Source organism: Ornithodoros turicata, chromosome 1, assembly GCF_037126465.1.
Source record: "Ornithodoros turicata isolate Travis chromosome 1, ASM3712646v1, whole genome shotgun sequence".
Taxonomy (NCBI): domain Eukaryota; kingdom Metazoa; phylum Arthropoda; class Arachnida; order Ixodida; family Argasidae; genus Ornithodoros; species Ornithodoros turicata.
Genome location: NC_088201.1, coordinates 45,081,634 through 45,099,761, shown reverse-complemented (window position 1 = coordinate 45,099,761; position 18,128 = coordinate 45,081,634). Strand labels below are relative to the sequence as shown.

At 47.4% G+C, this 18,128-nt stretch overlaps 2 protein-coding genes across 5 annotated transcripts in view; both read right to left on the bottom strand.

Moving 5' to 3' along the window:
• Positions 1–9,068, bottom strand: part of LOC135378140 (uncharacterized) — a 97,219-nt gene extending 88,151 nt beyond the window's left edge. The window contains exon 1 of the mRNA XM_064611044.1: positions 9,051–9,068. The gene's annotated coding sequence lies outside the window, so the exon portion shown is untranslated. The remainder of the gene's footprint in view (positions 1–9,050) is intronic.
• Positions 8,423–18,128, bottom strand: part of LOC135378141 (1-acylglycerol-3-phosphate O-acyltransferase ABHD5-like) — a 32,082-nt gene continuing 22,376 nt past the window's right edge. For all 4 annotated transcript variants that reach the window (XM_064611045.1, XM_064611046.1, XM_064611047.1 and 1 more), the window contains 4 exons: positions 12,884–13,144; positions 12,181–12,295; positions 11,219–11,405; positions 8,423–8,920 (listed from right to left, as the gene is read on the bottom strand). In XM_064611045.1, the coding sequence (XP_064467115.1) occupies positions 8,699–8,920; positions 11,219–11,405; positions 12,181–12,295; positions 12,884–13,144 (785 nt within the window). In that variant the 3' untranslated portion in view covers positions 8,423–8,698. The remainder of the gene's footprint in view (positions 8,921–11,218; positions 11,406–12,180; positions 12,296–12,883; positions 13,145–18,128) is intronic.

Sequence of the window (18,128 nt, the reverse complement as noted above, 5' to 3'; positions counted from 1 at the left end):
ATTCCATCTCTAGCTATACATACTGGAGAACAACTCTACCCGAAGGCGGATTGCTGTGCGTACCCAGCAGACCATGCGAACAATCTTGAAGCTAGGCAGGGTTGCTTCAGAGGCTAGTACGGTCCAAGCTCGGTAACTAGAACATGAGACGTTGTCATAAAGCAGGGAACTTAGTGTGGAGATAGGCCCCATTCCATCTCTAGCCTATACATACTGGAGAACAACTCCACCCGAAGGCGGATTGCTGTGCGTACCCAGCAGACCATACGAACAATCTAGAGCTTAAGAAGGGTTGCTTCAGAGGCTGGTACGGTCCAAGCTCGTGAACTAGAACATGAGACGTTGTCATAAAGCAGGGATGCTACCTGTTGAGGTAGGCCCCATTCCATCTCTGGCCTATACATACTGGAGAACAACTCCACCCGAAGGAGGATTGCTGTGCGTAGCCAGCAGATTATGTGAACAATCTAGAACCTACGAAGGGTTGCTTCAAAGGCTAGTATGCTCCAAGCTCGGGAACTAGAACATGAGACGTTGTCATAAAGCAGGGAACCTTCCTGTGGAGGTAGGCCCCATTCCATCTCTAGCCTATACATACTGGAGAACAACTCCATTCGAACGGAGATTGCTGTGCGTACCCAGCAGACCATGTGAGCAATCTAGAACTTAGGAAGGGTTGCTTCAGAGCCTAGTACGGTCCAAGCTCGGTAACTAGAACATGAGACGTTGTCATAAAGCAGGGAACCTTCCTGTGGAAATAGATCCAATTCCATCTCTAGCCTGTACATACTGGAGAACAACTCCATCCGAACGGAGATTGCTGTGCGTAGCAAGCAGATTATGTGAACGATCTAGAACCTACGAAGGGTTGCTTCAAAGGCTAGTATGCTTCAAGCTCGGGAACTAGAACATGAGACGTTGTCATAAAGCAGGAAACCTTCCTGTGGAGGTAGGCCCCATTCCATCTCTAGCCTATACATACTGGAGAACAACTCCATCCGAACGGAGATTGCTGTGCGTACCCAGCAGACCATGCGAACAATCTAGAGGTTAGGAAGGGTTGCTTCAGAGGCTGGTACGGTCCAAGCTCGTGAACTAGAACGTGAGACGTTGTCATAAAGCAGGGAATCTTCCTGTGGAGGTAGGCCCCATTCCATCTCTAGCCTATACATACTGGAGAATAACTCCATCCGAACGGAGATTGCTGTGCGTACCCAGCAGACCATGTGTGCAATCTAGAACTTAGGAAGGGTTGCTTCAGAGCCTAGTACGGTCCAAGCTCGGTAACTAGACCATGAGACGTTGTCATAAACCAGGGAACTTAGTGTGGAGATAGGCCCCATTCCATCTCTAGCCTATACATACTGGAGAACAACTCCATCCGAACGGAGATTGCTGTGCGTACCCAGCAGACCATGCGAACAATCTAGAGCTTAGGAAGGGTTGCTTCAGAGGCTGGTACGGTCCAAGCTCGTGAACTAGAACATGAGACGTTGTCATAAAGCAGGGAACCTTCCTGTGGAGATAGATCCAATTCCATCTCTAGCCTGTACATACTGGAGAACAACTCTACCCGAAGGGGGATTGCTGTGCGTACCCAGCAGACCATGCGAACAATCTTGAAGCTAGGCAGGGTTGCTTCAGAGGCTAGTACGGTCCAAGCTCGGTAACTAGAACATGAGACGTTGTCATAAAGCAGGGATCCTACCTGTGGAGGTAGGCCCCATTCCATCTCTGGCCTATACATACTGGAGAACAACTCTACCCGAAGGCGGATTGCTGTGCGTACCCAGCAGACCATGCGAACAATCTTGAAGCTAGGCAGGGTTGCTTCAGAGGCTAGTACGGTCCAAGCTCGGTAACTAGAACATGAGACGTTGTCATAAAGCAGGGAACTTAGTGTGGAGATAGGCCCCATTCCATCTCTAGTCTATACATACTGGAGAACAACTCCACCCGAAGGCGGATTGCTGTGCGTACCCAGCAGACCATACGAACAATCTAGAGCTTAAGAAGGGTTGCTTCAGAGGCTGGTACGGTCCAAGCTCGTGAACTAGAACATGAAACGTTGTCATAAAGCAGGGATGCTACCTGTGGAGGTAGGCCCCATTCCATCTCTGGCCTATACATACTGGAGAACAACTCCACCCGAAGGAGGATTGCTGTGCGTAGCCAGCAGATTATGCGAACAATCTAGAACCTACGAAGGGTTGCTTCAAAGGCTAGTATGCTCCAATGTCGGGAACTAGAACATGAGACGCTGTCATAAAGCACGGATCCTACCTGTGGAGGTAGGCCCTATTCCATCTCTGGCCTACACATACTGGAGAACAACTCCACCCAAAGGCGGATTGCTGTGCGTACCCAGCAGACCATACGAACAATCTAGAGCTTAGGAAGGGTTGCTTCAGAGGCTCGTACGGTCCAAGCTCGTGAACTAGAACATGAGACGTTGTCATAAAGCAGGGATCCTACCTGTGGAGGTAGGCCCCATTCCATCTCTGGCCTATACATACTGGAGAACAACTCCACCCGAAGGAGGATTGCTGTGCGTAGCCAGCAGATTATGTGAACAATCTAGAACCTACGAAGGGTTGCTTCAAAGGCTAGTATGCTCCAAGCTCGGGAACTAGAACATGAGACGTTGTCATAAAGCAGGGATCCTACCTGTGGAGGTAGGCCCCATTCCATCTCTGGCCTATACATACTGGAGAACAACTCCACCCGAAGGAGAATTGCTGTGTGTACCCAGCAGACCATGCGAACAATCTTGAAGCTAGGAAGGGTTGCTTCAGAGGCTAGTACGGTCCAAGCTCGGTAACTAGAACATGAGACGTTGTCATAAAGCAGGGAACTTAGTGTGGAGATAGGCCCCATTCCATCTCTAGCCTATACATACTGGAGAACAACTCCACACGAAGGCGGATTGCTGTGCGTACCCAGCAGACCATACGAACAATCTAGAGCTTAGGAAGGGTTGCTTCAGAGGCTGGTACGGTCCAAGCTCGTGAACTAGAACATGAGACGTTGTCATAAAGCAGGGAACCTTCCTGTGGAGGTAGGCCCCATTCCATCTCTGGCCTATACATACTGGAGAACAACTCCACCCGAAGGAGGATTGCTGTGCGTAGCCAGCAGATTATGTGAACAATCTAGAACCTACGAAGGGTTGCTTCAAAGGCTAGTATGCTCCAAGCTCGGGAACTAGAACATGAGACGTTGTCATAAAGCAGGGAACCTTCCTGTGGAGGTAGGCCCCATTCCATCTCTAGCCTATACATACTGGAGAACAACTCCATTCGAACGGAGATTGCTGTGCGTACCCAGCAGACCATGCGAACAATCTTGAAGCTAGGCAGGGTTGCTTCAGAGGCTAGTACGGTCCAAGCTCGGTAACTAGAACATGAGACGTTGTCATAAAGCAGGGAACTTAGTGTGGAAATAGGCCCCATTCCATCTCTAGCCTATACATACTGGAGAACAACTCCACCCGAAGGCGGATTGCTGTGCGTACCCAGCAGACCATACGAACAATCTAGAGCTTAAGAAGGGTTGCTTCAGAGGCTGGTACGGTCCAAGCACGTGAACTAGAACATGAGACGTTGTCATAAAGCAGGGATGCTACCTGTGGAGGTAGGCCCCATTCCATCTCTGGCCTATACATACTGGAGAACAACTCCACCCGAAGGAGGATTGCTGTGCGTAGCCAGCAGATTATGTGAACAATCTAGAACCTACGAAGGGTTGCTTCAAAGGCTAGTATGCTCCAAGCTCGGGAACTAGAACATGAGACGTTGTCATAAAGCAGGGAACCTTCCTGTGGAGGTAGGCCCCATTCCATCTCTAGCCTATACATACTGGAGAACAACTCCATTCGAACGGAGATTGCTGTGCGTACCCAGCAGACCATGTGAGCAATCTAGAACTTAGGAAGGGTTGCTTCAGAGCCTAGTACGGTCCAAGCTCGGTAACTAGAACATGAGACGTTGTCATAAAGCAGGGAACCTTCCTGTGGATATAGATCCAATTCCATCTCTAGCCTGTACATACTGGAGAACAACTCCACCCAAAGGCGGATTGCTGTGCGTACCCAGCAGACCATACGAACAATCTAGAGCTTAGGAAGGGTTGCTTCAGAGGCTGGTACGGTCCAAGCTCGTGAACTAGAACATGAGACGTTGTCATAAAGCAGGGATCCTACCTGTGGAGGTAGGCCCCATTCCATCTCTGGCCTATACATACTGGAGAACAACTCCACCCGAAGGAGGATTGCTGTGCGTAGCCAGCAGATTATGTGAACAATCTAGAACCTACGAAGGGTTGCTTCAAAGGCTAGTATGCTCCAAGCTCGGGAACTAGAACATGAGACGTTGTCATAAAGCAGGGATCCTACCTGTGGAGGTAGGCCCCATTCCATCTCTGGCCTATACATACTGGAGAACAACTCCACCCGAAGGAGAATTGCTGTGTGTACCCAGCAGACCATGCGAACAATCTTGAAGCTAGGAAGGGTTGCTTCAGAGGCTAGTACGGTCCAAGCTCGGTAACTAGAACATGAGACGTTGTCATAAAGCAGGGATCCTACCTGTGGAGGTAGGCCCCATTCCATCTCTGGCCTATACATACTGGAGAACAACTCCACCCGAAGGAGAATTGCTGTGCGTACCCAGCAGACCATGCGAACAATCTTGAAGCTAGGAAGGGTTGCTCCAGAGGCTAGTACGGTCCAAGCTCGGTAACTAGAACATGAGACGTTGTCATAAAGCAGGGATCCTACCTGTGGAGGTAGGCCCCATTCCATCTCTGGCCTATACATACTGGAGAACAACTCCACCCGAAGGAGAATTGCTGTGCGTACCCAGCAGACCATACGAACAATCTAGAGCTTAGGAAGGGTTGCTTCAGAGGCTGGTACGGTCCAAGCTCGTGAACTAGAACATGAGACGTTGTCATAAAGCAGGGATCCTACCTGTGGAGGTAGGCCCCATTCCATCTCTGGCCTATACATACTGGAGAACAACTCCACCCGAAGGAGGATTGCTGTGCGTAGCCAGCAGATTATGTGAACAATCTAGAACCTACGAAGGGTTGCTTCAAAGGCTAGTATGCTCCAAGCTCGGGAACTAGAACATGACACGTTGTCATAACGCAGGGAACCTTCCTGTGGAGGTAGGCCCCATTCCATCTCTAGCCTGTACATACTGGAGAACAACTCTACCCGAAGGCGGATTGCTGTGCGTACCCAGCAGACCATGCGAACAATCTTGAAGCTAGGAAGGGTTGCTTCAGAGGCTAGTACGGTCCAAGCTCGGTAACTAGAACATGAGACGTTGTCATAAAGCAGGGAACTTAGTGTGGAGATAGGCCCCATTCCATCTCTAGCCTATACATACTGGAGAACAACTCCACCCGAAGGCGGATTGCTGTGCGTACCCAGCAGACCATACAAACAATCGAGAGCTTAGGAAGGGTTGCTTCAGAGGTTGGTACGGTCCAAGCTCGGTAACTAGAACATGAGACGTTGTCATAAAGCAGGGAACTTAGTGTGGAGATAGGCCCCATTCCATCTCTAGCCTATACATACTGCAGAACAACTCCACCCGAAGGCGGATTGCTGTGCGTACCCAGCAGACCATACGAACAATCTAGAGCTTAGGAAGGGTTGCTTCAAAGGCTAGTATGCTCCAAGCTCGGGAACTAGAACGTGAGACGTTGTCATAAAGCAGAGATCCTACCTGTGGAGGTAGGCCCCATTCCATCGCTGGCCTATACATACTGGAGAACAACTCCACCCGAAGGAGGATTGCTGTGCGTAGCCAGCAGATTATGTGAACAATCTAGAACCTACGAAGGGTTGCTTCAAAGGCTAGTATGCTCCAAGCTCGGGAACTAGAACATGAGACGTTGTCATAAAGCAGGGAACCTTCCTGTGGAGGTAGGCCCCATTCCATCTCTAGCCTATACATACTGGAGAACAACTCCATCCGAACGGAGATTGCTGTGCGTACCTGCCAGACGATGCGAAGTCGCTGCAGGGGCTAGTATACTAGCATGGTATTAGGGTGGTAAGCACTCGCATGCGATGATATGCACGGGGCAAGACCTCTTTTTTCCCCCTTACAAACAAACAAACGGGGCAACACGCGACAATTTAATGTAATTTAAATTTAATGCGATTTAAATTTAACGGAATTTCGAAACAGATACATTAACTACTAGGTGGTTTTGTGCTTGTTCCCCAGATTCCTTTTTTGCATATTGCCAAGGATTTTTAAGCAAATTTTCCCGTTCCTAGTATTTCCAGCAAAGCAGAAGCGCGCGCAAAAGCGAGCGACCAGCGACACATCAGGCTGGTGGTGCCTTGCTTGCAAGGGACGGTGGAGCAAAATAGCACCGGGTTCTGTGTGGTTTTATCGCCCATCATGTAGGCGGTAGGCTCAAGGGGATTGCGTAGGGGCCCACGGGCTTTACTTTGTTTGCATGGATAGCAAAAACTAATATGTATAGTTCACTACCACATTGCTGCTCAGCGCTAAAAAGACGAAGACATAAGAGAGGGATACGACACATGCGCTGCTTCCAACACTTTAGGGCCAGTTCTCGCTTGGCGACGCCCGACGCGGCGTCGTGAGCGGGCGGCGGAAACAGACGCGCATTTCCGGAGTCTGGAGAGGAGAAACGTCGCGCCAAAAACACTGCCACGCTGAACATCTTGCACGACGTCGGCGAGAGCTGCCGAGAACGACAGCTGGCGACCAATTAGGTGACGCAGAAAGACCACGCTTCCTGACTTTTCGTCTGCTTTGGACGACGGAATGTCACTGTGGTGGGAATATGAAAATCGAGCGCGCTGACGGGTTGGCGGAAATGCGCCTCTACTTCCGCCGCCCGCTCACGACGCCGCGTTGGGCGTCGCCAAGTGAGAACTGGCCCTTATTGAAACTTGTCGTATGTCTTACGTAGTCTTCTTTTTAGCACTGAGCAGCAATATGGTCTCGTACTCTCATACCAACAAGCCCAAATTTCGGCACTCTATTACAACGGCATGTCTCACAGTGGCGTAGCCAGACCGCCAAGGTAGGGTGGGCTCGATACGAAAACTCGCCCCCCCCCCCCCCCCCCGCTGATCCTGGGTGCGACAACACAAAATACTTGTGCACACCGCAAAATGCGGTAACTGATTTGGGCGTTCACAATACGATTACGCAGTGATGTCCAATGAGGCGGTGTCACGAGATCGGAAGGATTTTGAAAAGCTTATACTTTGAAAACCATTCAAGAGTGCCGATCAGATAGACGCCATGAACTGTAAGAACTTTCGCGATCGTCACACTGTCCCCCCCCCCCCCCCCATATATATTATTTTCTCCTCGGATTTGCACGATTTGCGTGGGTCCGTCGTGGCAGGTAGGGGGGGCTCGAGCCCCCCCTAGCCCCCTTGTGGCTATGCCACTGATGTCTCATCTTGCCCCGAGGGTTGAGGCAAGATGAGACAACCTGCATTTTTCAATGCCTTGTTCTGTGTTTATTTTAGACCGGCTATGTTTGTCCTGCATTTACAGGTCAGAAGCTCTAGACCACTGAGAACGTGCCTATGACTAGTTTTGTTTTTGTTTTTTTAGACACGAAAAATAAAAATTACTTATTCAATTGCAAATTTATGTCTCATCTTGCCCCGCCTTACTCTCGGTCACCTGCAAGAACCCCTGGGGCCCATAACGGCTGTTAGTACACAGTTATCACAGAATTTTTATTAAAAAAAGCTATGAGAGCCGCATAGATGTCGTTTTTGCAGTTGAGTTCTACGGCCAGGTGGACATCCTCTCGAAGGGCAATGTAAATACAAGATGACTACTAATTACTTAAGGTTCATTAATTCTTTAATTTGGAAACTTGAGCAAAAACGAGGTAGTAGAAATGGGAGACAATCTTCGTTGAAAGCCATTCTATCGTCTAAAATTCTGGAACGAGCGCGTGCCGTGAAATATCCATCGCTGAATTTCGCTATGCAAATGAGCCGAAACCAAAACAGCGCGTCTCAGGAGTGCGCCGACGGAGGCTTGTCTGCGCCGCAAAACGGTAAATAAAGGTAATTTGAGTAGATTTTCATTGAAGGTGTGTCAACTTCATGTGACGACATGCTGCACTTGCTCGTTTTCGTATGAGGTGCAAGAAGTGCCGTTCATTTTTGATTTTCCACCCAAAAACCTGCCCTTTTCACATGATATCTCTTGATTTTGCCCTGTTTTGCAGCTTCTGAAAAGATTTTTACCCACAATTTGAAAGAATAAATAAAATAAAACCCAAAAACACAAGGGTCTAAGCATCAAGGTATCGAAAATTGCATTCAATGGTATGAAATATTTCATAACATCTGGTCACAGTTCCTTCAATTGTACTCAGAAGAAGCTGGATTCTGAAACAAAACCGATAAATAATTTTACTTTTTCTGATGGACATACGTTGTAAAATGGGTAAACTATACAGCATGTACATGCAACCATAAAATATGTCAAATTAATGCTTTCAGAATGCTTGGCTGAAGGAGTGACAGTTCATGATGGACATGAGCATAATGTATTACCCACTTGCTCTAGACTTGGGTCTCAGGAAGTTCTTGTGCTAGCATTGGTGGGCTTGGTGATGTGGTATATATGCAGCATAAAACTACAAAGTCAGAATAGGAATTGCACTAGAGCTACCAAGGATTTTCACTAGCGAAGCTCATGCTTGCCGGGATGGATTTTTCATCTTCAAGGTCAACACATCCTTGAGCAGTCCCTTGCAACCAGGAGGACCTTCGTGCCGGCAAATGTCCAACGTTCTCAAAGTCGTCCACACTGCGGCAGATGCCACTAACAACATCATTAAAAAGGTCAGGTCTGTCAGCATACACATGATGACCTGCTCCGTCTAGAATCTAGAAGAAAAAAAAAAGAAAAGCAAAAACAAAACAATTAAAGTCATTGCTGAGGCCTTGAAGACCTTCAGGGTGAGGCACTGGCAGCTAGAATCTGCACATTCACTGTTTTTGCATGATAACCAAGTACAGGGTTCGCCAAGATAAACTTCGGGGTTTGTAATGCAGATAAAACAAATAAGAACAGCGTCGGAAAGATAAAGTAGACTTTAGAGGACGTATTATGCCCCAAAATTTTATGTCAATAATTCCGCTTGGTGTGTTTCCCTACGGATAAATCGTGAAAATTAAAAAAACGCCGCTGGCTAATCGGCTATACCTGTGTTTTAGCTCCTTCCCGTCAGATGGCGAAACGGTCGAGCGCGGCATTGCAGACGACATCAAACCAAGTGAACAAGTGGAACTGAATGCAGACTCGTACTCTGCAACGCCGCGTTCGACCGTGTCGTCATCTGACGGAAAGAAGCTGAAACACTGGTATAGCCGACTAGGCAGCGGCGGCTTTTAATTTTCACGATTTATCCGCAGAGAAACACACCAAGCGGAATTATTGACATAAAATTTTGGGGCATAATAAGTCCTCTAACGGTTACTTTGGCTTTCCGACGCTGTTCTGTTTGTTTTATCTTCATTACAACCCCCGAAGTTTATCTTGGCGAACCCTGTACATCGACAAATCATGACCGCCTCAGAGTAGCAATGCCGCTAATACTCTGCCATGCATGCAGCTTGTCGGCATTCAGAGTGATCTTATGCTGTGAAGGCCTCAAAAATAGAAAGATGGCAGTTTTGTTGCTAAAGGTACTGCTGCATTCCTGTCCAACTACATCAGTGCTTGTGTTTCTGTTTGCTGCTGAGCATGGTGGCTATCAATGTAACCAATAAGTAGCAGAACAGCAGATCATGTAGAATAATTATAGGCACCTGCATGCACGAATTAACACCGCAAATTAACTGTTGGGCATGGAACAATTCTTCGCATGTGGACACAAAAAGGCATGAATTTTCTTTTTTATTATTATTCTTTCGATTTTTTTTTAAAGGCTACAAGAGCAGCATACATGCCGTTTTTGCAGTTGAGTTCTACGGCAAGTGGACATTCTCTCGAAGAGAGTACGTGACTGCTGGATGACTAATTACCTAGAATTCATTAATTAACGATTAATTAGGGGACTTCAGGCAAAAGTGAGATAGCAGAATGGGAGAGAATATTCTTATATTTCCGGCATTGCGTGGCCACGAAGGTGGGGCAAGGCCTAATGATCTATGACGTGTCTCCCATGCAGCTAGTATGCACTGCCATGTGTCAAGCACTCATTCAGACGACCTCCATTTAGTTCAAACTCCGCTTTATTCTAACGAAGCTTTGGTCCACTTCGAGTTCGAATTAACTTCCACTGCACTTTCGGGATTGCACTGCACAGTACATACCTTATGTAACCAGGTAAAACCTGCTTCATAAATAAAACTATATGCCTTACATATAAAAACTGAAGTTCCAGTAACATATGCAAATTTTCTCCTGTGCCCCCAAAACTAGGAAATGGCTAAAGTAGTTCTATTTGCTATGTTTTGTTGGCTTTCAGGCAGCAATATATTATAACAAGGATATGTGACAGCGATTTCAGGATGGAATTATGATTTTTTCTGCACTGTTTAGCTGGTTTTCCTACTGATTACTGAGCATGTTTGTTCTGAATGCAACGAAAAAGTGTTCTGCAGTTTAGGTGCATTGTCGTACACCAAATATTAAACAGGTCCACAAATGTACCTTTTGTTGTTGAAATTTAAGTCATAGAAAGGGAAGAGGCACTGGTAGGCTATAACTAGAGCCTGAAGTTTTCGGGAAATATTTTTTTCTAAATTCGGGGGGTAAAAATCGGGTAAGTAAACATGTGCACTAAATCCATGCGAATTCGGGTGAGAAAACTCCCGGTATGCTAAATTCGGGGAGAAATCGGGCTCAGTTACTCAAACTAGCTGTAATGATTTGGTACAAACGGTGATGTAACTGCATTTGCTGCCAAACAAGTAAGTTAGTGCATTCCTACAGACATCCCAGTGAGGGGAATTTGCCAGGTAAGAATCGGGTTTCACCCTAAAGGGTGAACCTTCAATTCGGGGTGCAAATTCGGGGAAGAATCGGGTAAAACCCTAAAACTTCAGGCTCTAGCTATAACAGGTAATGTTAACACATGTTTACATAGACAATTGCATGCAAATCTATCTGTATAACCTTATCTGCATTTTCAAAACTGTTTCTTCAGTCTGGTGTGGACGTAACGTAACACGGGTTACCTCAATGTCAACATCACTGTCTTCTCGTAATCGCTGCACATGGATTCCTGGCTGCTTGTCAATCCATGATCTTGAGCCGTAAATAAATGTCATAGGTACACCTTTGTGCAGATCAAGGATTCGGTTCACCATTGGGTGTTTTGCCCAGCCAAATTGTGTAGACATTGCCTTGAATGCTGCTTCGCCACTGTAACATTCAAATCATGTCCTAAGTAAATACACTAAAAATGAAATGACAAAATGAGCTACTTTAATTCCGCCTATTAGATGCAGTAATATTGCAACTATGTTTTATGCTTTTTGCTTCACATTTGGGAGGCACCGTACTTCACAACAAGGTTTTCCACTGGTACGTCGACACAAAATCCGTCAAGCACGCGCAACTTCATTTCGAGCCATGTGTCTTTCCTAATCAAAAAGTTTCCAAGGGTCACAGACGTCACTGTTGAATGCAGCAACTTGTGGCAGACAACGATGTGGAGAGGAAGCAATGGCCACTACTTCTCGTGAGCTCCTTCGAAGTCGCACATTCTGCAACGCGCGCAACTAATCCCAGTCAGTTATGTACAGCGGTTAAATATGCCGCCCTCTTACTTCACTGCTCTTGCAGGCTATGGCTCTCGAAAGTTCCTCCTTCCTCTGTTTTTTATTTAAAAAATGAAATCTTCTTTCCCAATTTTTTAGCATTTTATCAGCCGCTGGGAGAATTCTGATCGCTATAGGCGAGCAAGCACTTTCATGGCGATCATTACGTCTGAGTCTTGTTTACATGCGCTTCAATGAGTGAACTTACGGGAACCAGTAAGTCGATCGTAACATCAGAGTTATCGTGTATTGAAGGTCGTAGTAAATGGGATCTACACAAGGGTTGTTTCTACTCAACGTTGAACCAATAATTTAAAACTATTATGGGGTGTAGCAAACTGGCGCCTACTCTGCCTCTGAAAGAAGATTGGAGTTACCTTGGAGTCTGTGCATTGCAGTGATAGATGTAGCTAGAGATGATTTCTGGGTTCGTAATGACATGCTCGTACTTCTTCTGGATGTCTGGTCGGACCTTCTCCACAAGTCTTGGACCTGGAATGAGCAACCAAGCAATGTTAAATTTCTGACAGTGTGAGTATTTTTAGAAACTAGTAAACTGAAGTGAGAACATCCTACACATCAATGTAATTTTAAGGGAGATCAGGTCATTGAGGCATGTTAAGCAATATGAATCATTCCATGGGTGTGTTGCATATTCCATTATTTATGAACTGCAAATATTATGTGGTGAGCACTGTATGTGCACTCCTATGGTAGACACTAAGTTCAAGCAGGAAGTGTGTTCAGTCCCATGCTGTATTGCAGCATAGTATCTGTGCAGCATGCTCTTAAAGTTCTGCAGAAAATATAAGGGCATTGTTGCGTGCACTTTAAGATCCCCGAAAGCAGTCAACAAGCTTCTGCAGAGTAACAATACCCTATGGATATATACCCAAAACAGAATTAATTTTGCAGGTTTAATTATCACATAATCCTGTAAACCTCAGTATGGCTTACCCTTCATAGTCCACCTTTCCTTTTGCAACAGTGAATTTTTCAAAAAGTGTAAAAGACACCACTACACGAGTCTTCAAATCTATAAATGGACTGCATCATTGTGTACCTTCAAACATGACTCACCTAGAGGTCCTGCTGCACGTAGCCCAGCCAAAGGATTAAAAGGTCGGAGAACTGTGGACACAGCTTTGACCCATGCTGGCAACTGTAAGGTCTTGTTGGAAGGCAGGTGACGTTCAGGAAAGCCCCAAGGATCAGCTAGTACCAGGTGTGCCACATGACTGGGATGCAGCAAAGCATACGCAGATGCCAAAAAGCCACCCATGCTGTGACCCAGAAGTATAAAACGTTCCAGTCCCACTGATTTGCGCCAGTTTTCAATGCCTGAACAATAAATGAAGCAGAGTAAAGTTGAAATAAGAAAAGGCATACAGCAGAGCTATGGCCACTCAACATCTGAAGAGAATAGAACTGATATCTGACCACAACCACGACTTTGGAGTCTCAACGAAAGCATGACTGGCATTTAGGGCTGACAGCACGGCCCTAAGGCCGACATGCACTGCTGCGCATTATTTGTGGGCACTACGTCTACCGCTTTGCAGTGGTGAAGGCCTCTCAAGAAAAGTTATTCTCGATTTATTCTTGATGCATTCACATTTTTTTTAAATCAACTCCTAAAAGTTTCAAATTTTGATTTGAATCAAATTCCAAATCAAGCCAGCACACTGAGTTTAATGGCGAATTCGGGTGGTCATTTCATGGCAACAAAGCCTAGCGCTCGGACATTGCTATGTCGGCGCCCGCGCTGGATCACGTGACCGTTTCCACCCGAACACAAGTGCCAGGAGTCGTCGCTTGGACCACGCTAGGGACATCGCGGTCGCTCGTCTTCGGGTTCCGTCATCTGCTAACCCATGTGGACTTCGATGTGCGGGCCAATGAGGGCCATCGCCACCCTCGCGGTGCGGATGTGACGACACCAGATATAGTTGGGCAATTCAACCCGGCAAATAGAGCCGTCGCGATGTCAAAGTCCGCCTGGGGCACGATAAACCTGAAGCGCTTGTCACGCAAAATGTTTACTTTGAGAAGCGCGCATTTTCAGAGAAAATTGGTGAACAAGAAAATACGCGGCACTTTTACTGGCTGCCCAGAGCAGTCTGCTACGCGGGAGCAAGGTCACCCGTCGATTGCTCTGCGTCAGACGCGGAACGCCGAATACAACCGCAAAAGGAAGGGAAGACAAAAGAAGGCACGTGCCTCATTGTTGGGCGTGGTTAGGCCTCATATCCTCCAAATGCCCATTTCCACCGACGTCCCAAATCAACCAAAAGCTCGTTTCATCCGAAAAAATGTTTGGAGGTTCTGGGCTTTCGGTTGATCTGGGCCCGCCGGCGGCAGTGACTCATATCCCCCAAATGCTCTTTTCATCTGAGCGCCCAGAACCACCGAAAGCGGGATACTTGAAAGGACACGCTTCCTCATTTGTCAGGGAGAGGAGGAAGGGTGAATTGTTCTTGGGTGTCCGGGAATCCAATGTACTTCCTGCAACTGACTCAACTGACTCAGAAGTCAGCGGACCGCATGCATCACGTTACAGAACATTTCGAACACTGGATGAGCAGAACCCAGGGACCCACGTGACGGCTAGGATCACGTGACCCTCTCTGGTGAGTTGCAGGAAGTACACCTCGAGGCAGACTTAACTGGAACGCGACTTCGACCGCCGAATCGGGAAGAGAGCCATCCTAGAGGCGCTTAGAAGTACAGGGAAATAATGTTTCGACTGTCCTACTTATGGCGAATTCGGGTGGCCATGTTATGGCAACACGGCCTAGTGCTCGGAAATTGCTAGGTCGGCTCCCGAGCTGGATCACGTGACAGTTGCCACCCGACCATGAGTGCCAGGGATCTAGCGGTTTTAGGATCAGGATCAGGCTCGCCTCATCACTTTTGAATCAGGGCGGAGTTCGTACACTTGGATCAAGCTAGGGGCATCGCGGTCGCCCGTCTTCTGGTTCCGCCGTCTGCTAAATTACGTGAACTTCGACGTGCGGGCCAATGAGGGCACTCGTCACCGTTGCAGTGCAGATTTGACGATACCGGATATAGTTGGGCAACCCGCTGCTCGATAGTTTCGAGACCGCGCGAAAAAAGTGCTAGCTGGCAAATTCTGGGCGCTCGGAAAGCGCCACGCGAACATGCGAGTTTGCTTTGTTTCGGCCAAGCGGACATGACTGTTCGGGATCTGCAAAAAAAAAGTTGCCACGAAATGACCACCCGAATTCGCCATTATGATGCGAGGGTGTCCGCCATTGCAAGAGTTGTGGACTCGGCATTGCCATCAACTGTGGTTATCATCGCGACGTTTGTTTGGGTTTGAGGCGATTATGTAAAGGTGTATGCTGACCGATATCACGCGGATGGGATGTTGTTATCTCATTAATACACAAAGGTGGACACCAAATCCAACAAATTTGCCACTAGACTCTGTGCATCCTCATTTGTTTCATCAGAAATTTGAAAATGCCCCACTGAGCGAACGCGACCACCTTCGCGTGTATCAATGAAATAAAGTCATCGCATCCATGCAATTCAGCCGACATACATTTTGCACGGGAGCTGTGAGCCCGTCAAGTCGTTACTGCGACTTTCTTTCACGGCTCCCACCACGACTTAAAGTGGAAATAAAATTCATTCATTGATTCTTCTTTCACATACACCTTCACATAATCGCCGCAAACACACAAACAAACATCGCGATGATAAGTCAACAGCTCATGGCAAGGCGGACGCTCCAGCAGCAACAGTGAGACAGTCGAATCACTGTTTTTCCTTTATTTCTCGTAAGAGCCGCTAGGGTTGCTCTCTCCCCGACTTTAGCTCCTCCAGTTGAAGTGGCGTTCCAGTTAACTCTGCTTCGAGCTGTACATTGGATTCCCGCACACTTAGGAACTGCTCTCCCTTCCTCCTTTCCCTGTTAAACGGGGGAAGCGTGTCCTCTCAAGTATCCCGTTTTCGGTGGTTCTGGGCGCTCGGATGAAAAGAACATTTGGGGGATATTGGTCACTGCCACCAGCGTGCCCAGATCAACCGAAAGCTCAGAAGCTCCGAATATTTTTCGGAGGAAATGAGCTTTTGGTTGATTTGGGACGTCGGTGGAAATGGGCGTTTGGAGGATATAAGCTGCTACCGTTGGGCGTATGAAATGACGTCGCAGACTGCTAGCCAAGGGAAGGAGCTTTTATGACAGGCAGGGTTGAAAGCTCTCTTGCGCACCATGATTGTGCGATGCACGCGTACTTTTTATGCGAACATGTATCCCAGGGTTAGGCCTCATATCCTGCAAATGCCCATTTCTACCGACGTCCCAAATCAACCAAAAGCTCATTTCATCCGAAAAAATGTTCGGAGGTTCTGGGCTTTCGGTTGACCTGGGCACGCGGGTGGCAGTGACCCATATCCCCCAAAAGCTCTTTTCATCCGAGCGCCCAGAACCACCGAAAGCGGGATACTTGAAAGGACACGATTCCTCTGTTTGTCAGGGAGAGGAGGAAGGCTGAGCGGTTTTTGGGTGTGCGGGAATCCAATCCTGCAACTGAGTCAGAAGTGAAGTTTGCAAAGGAAAGGTATTATTGATGTCGATCGCGTACAAGAAATGATCCGATCCGAACAGAGAGATATTTTCCATGTGAGTGACAGAGCGCCAAGCACTGTGTAGGTCATCAGAGTGGAAAGCAAATATAGTAACAAAGCGCCCACTTCACAGGTCTCGAAGAAGGTTACAAAAAGGACCTCCTCCTTTACTTTTCTTTTACGCGTTCTTTTAATACAGTTCAGACGTTCAGAAAACACGCTATTAACCGGCTGAAACAACCCCTAGAAAAAGCTTGCAAACAGTATGAATGCATGAAACCAACATAGCGTCTGAACTGTCGATCTCCTCTGAAGGCGCTTGAGGTTTGTTTGTTTTCCGCCGTCCCGCTAAATGTTCCAGTCACAGAACATACCACTCCCACCATGCTCTTTTTCCGTGAATCATGACGCGAACTTCCATGACCTTCCGAAGATAGTGCTTCTCCCGTCAGCAACGTGCATACCAATAAAATTCATTTTCGGGATTCTCTCCGTTCAGATCACTTCTTGAACGCGATCTCATTTGTACACACCGAGTGTCGTGTCATTTCTATCCAACTACGATCAAGCTTCTTTAATGTAGATCTCGTGTATCAGGTCTCATATTTATATTAGTCATATATGTTACATCTCTAAGGATAATTATTAGTAAGCAGGGGAACAAAGGAAGCTGTGCAAATCAACGGACCGCATACCTCATGCTACAGAACATTTCGACCACCGGATGAGCAGCAGTCAGGAACCCACGTGACCCTCTCTGGCGAGTTGAAGGAAGTACAGCTCGAAGCAGAGTTAACTGGAACGCCACTTCGACCGCTGAATCGGGAAGAGAATCACCCTAGCAGCGCTTAGGAGAAATAAAGGGAAATAATGTTTCCACTGTCCTACTTATGGCGAATTGTGGTGGTCATTTAATTACAACACTGCCTGGCGCTCGGAAATTGCTAGGTCGGCTCCGGAGCTGGATCATTTGACAGTTGCCACCCGAACATGAGTGCCAGGGATCTGGCGGTTTTAGGATCAGGATCAGGCTCGTCTCATCCCTTTTGAATCAGGGCAGAGTTCGTACACTTGGATCACGCTAGGGCCATCGCGGTCGCCTGTCTTCGGGTTCCGTCGTCTTCTAAATCACGTGAACTTCGACGTGCGGTCCAATGAGAGCACTCGCCACCGCTGCAGTGCGGATTTGACGACACCGGATATAGTTGGGCAACCCGCTGCTCGATCGTTTCGAGACCGGACGAAAAAAGTAATAGCTGGGAAATTCCGGGCGCACGGAAAGTGCCACGCGAACATGCAAGATTGCTTGACTGCTTGGGATCTGGCAAAAAAAAAAAAAAGAAGAAGAAGAAAAAGAAAAGAAAAGTTGCCACCAAATGATCACCACTCGCCATGATGCTGCGAGGGTGTCCGCCTTGGCATGAGTTGTTGACTCGGCATTACTCTCACCGGTGGTTATCATCGCGATGTTTGTTTGGGTTTGAGACGATTATGTAAAGGTGTATGCTGGCCGATATCACACGGATACGATGCTGTTATCTCATTGATACGCGCAAAGGTGGACAGCAACTCCAAAAAATTTTCCACTAGACCCCGTGCATCCTCATTTGTTTTATCACAAATCTGAAAATGCCCCACTGAGCGAACGCGACCACTTTCGCGTGTATCAATGAGATAAAGGCATCGTATCCGTGCGATATCAGCCGGCATACACCTTCACATAATCGCC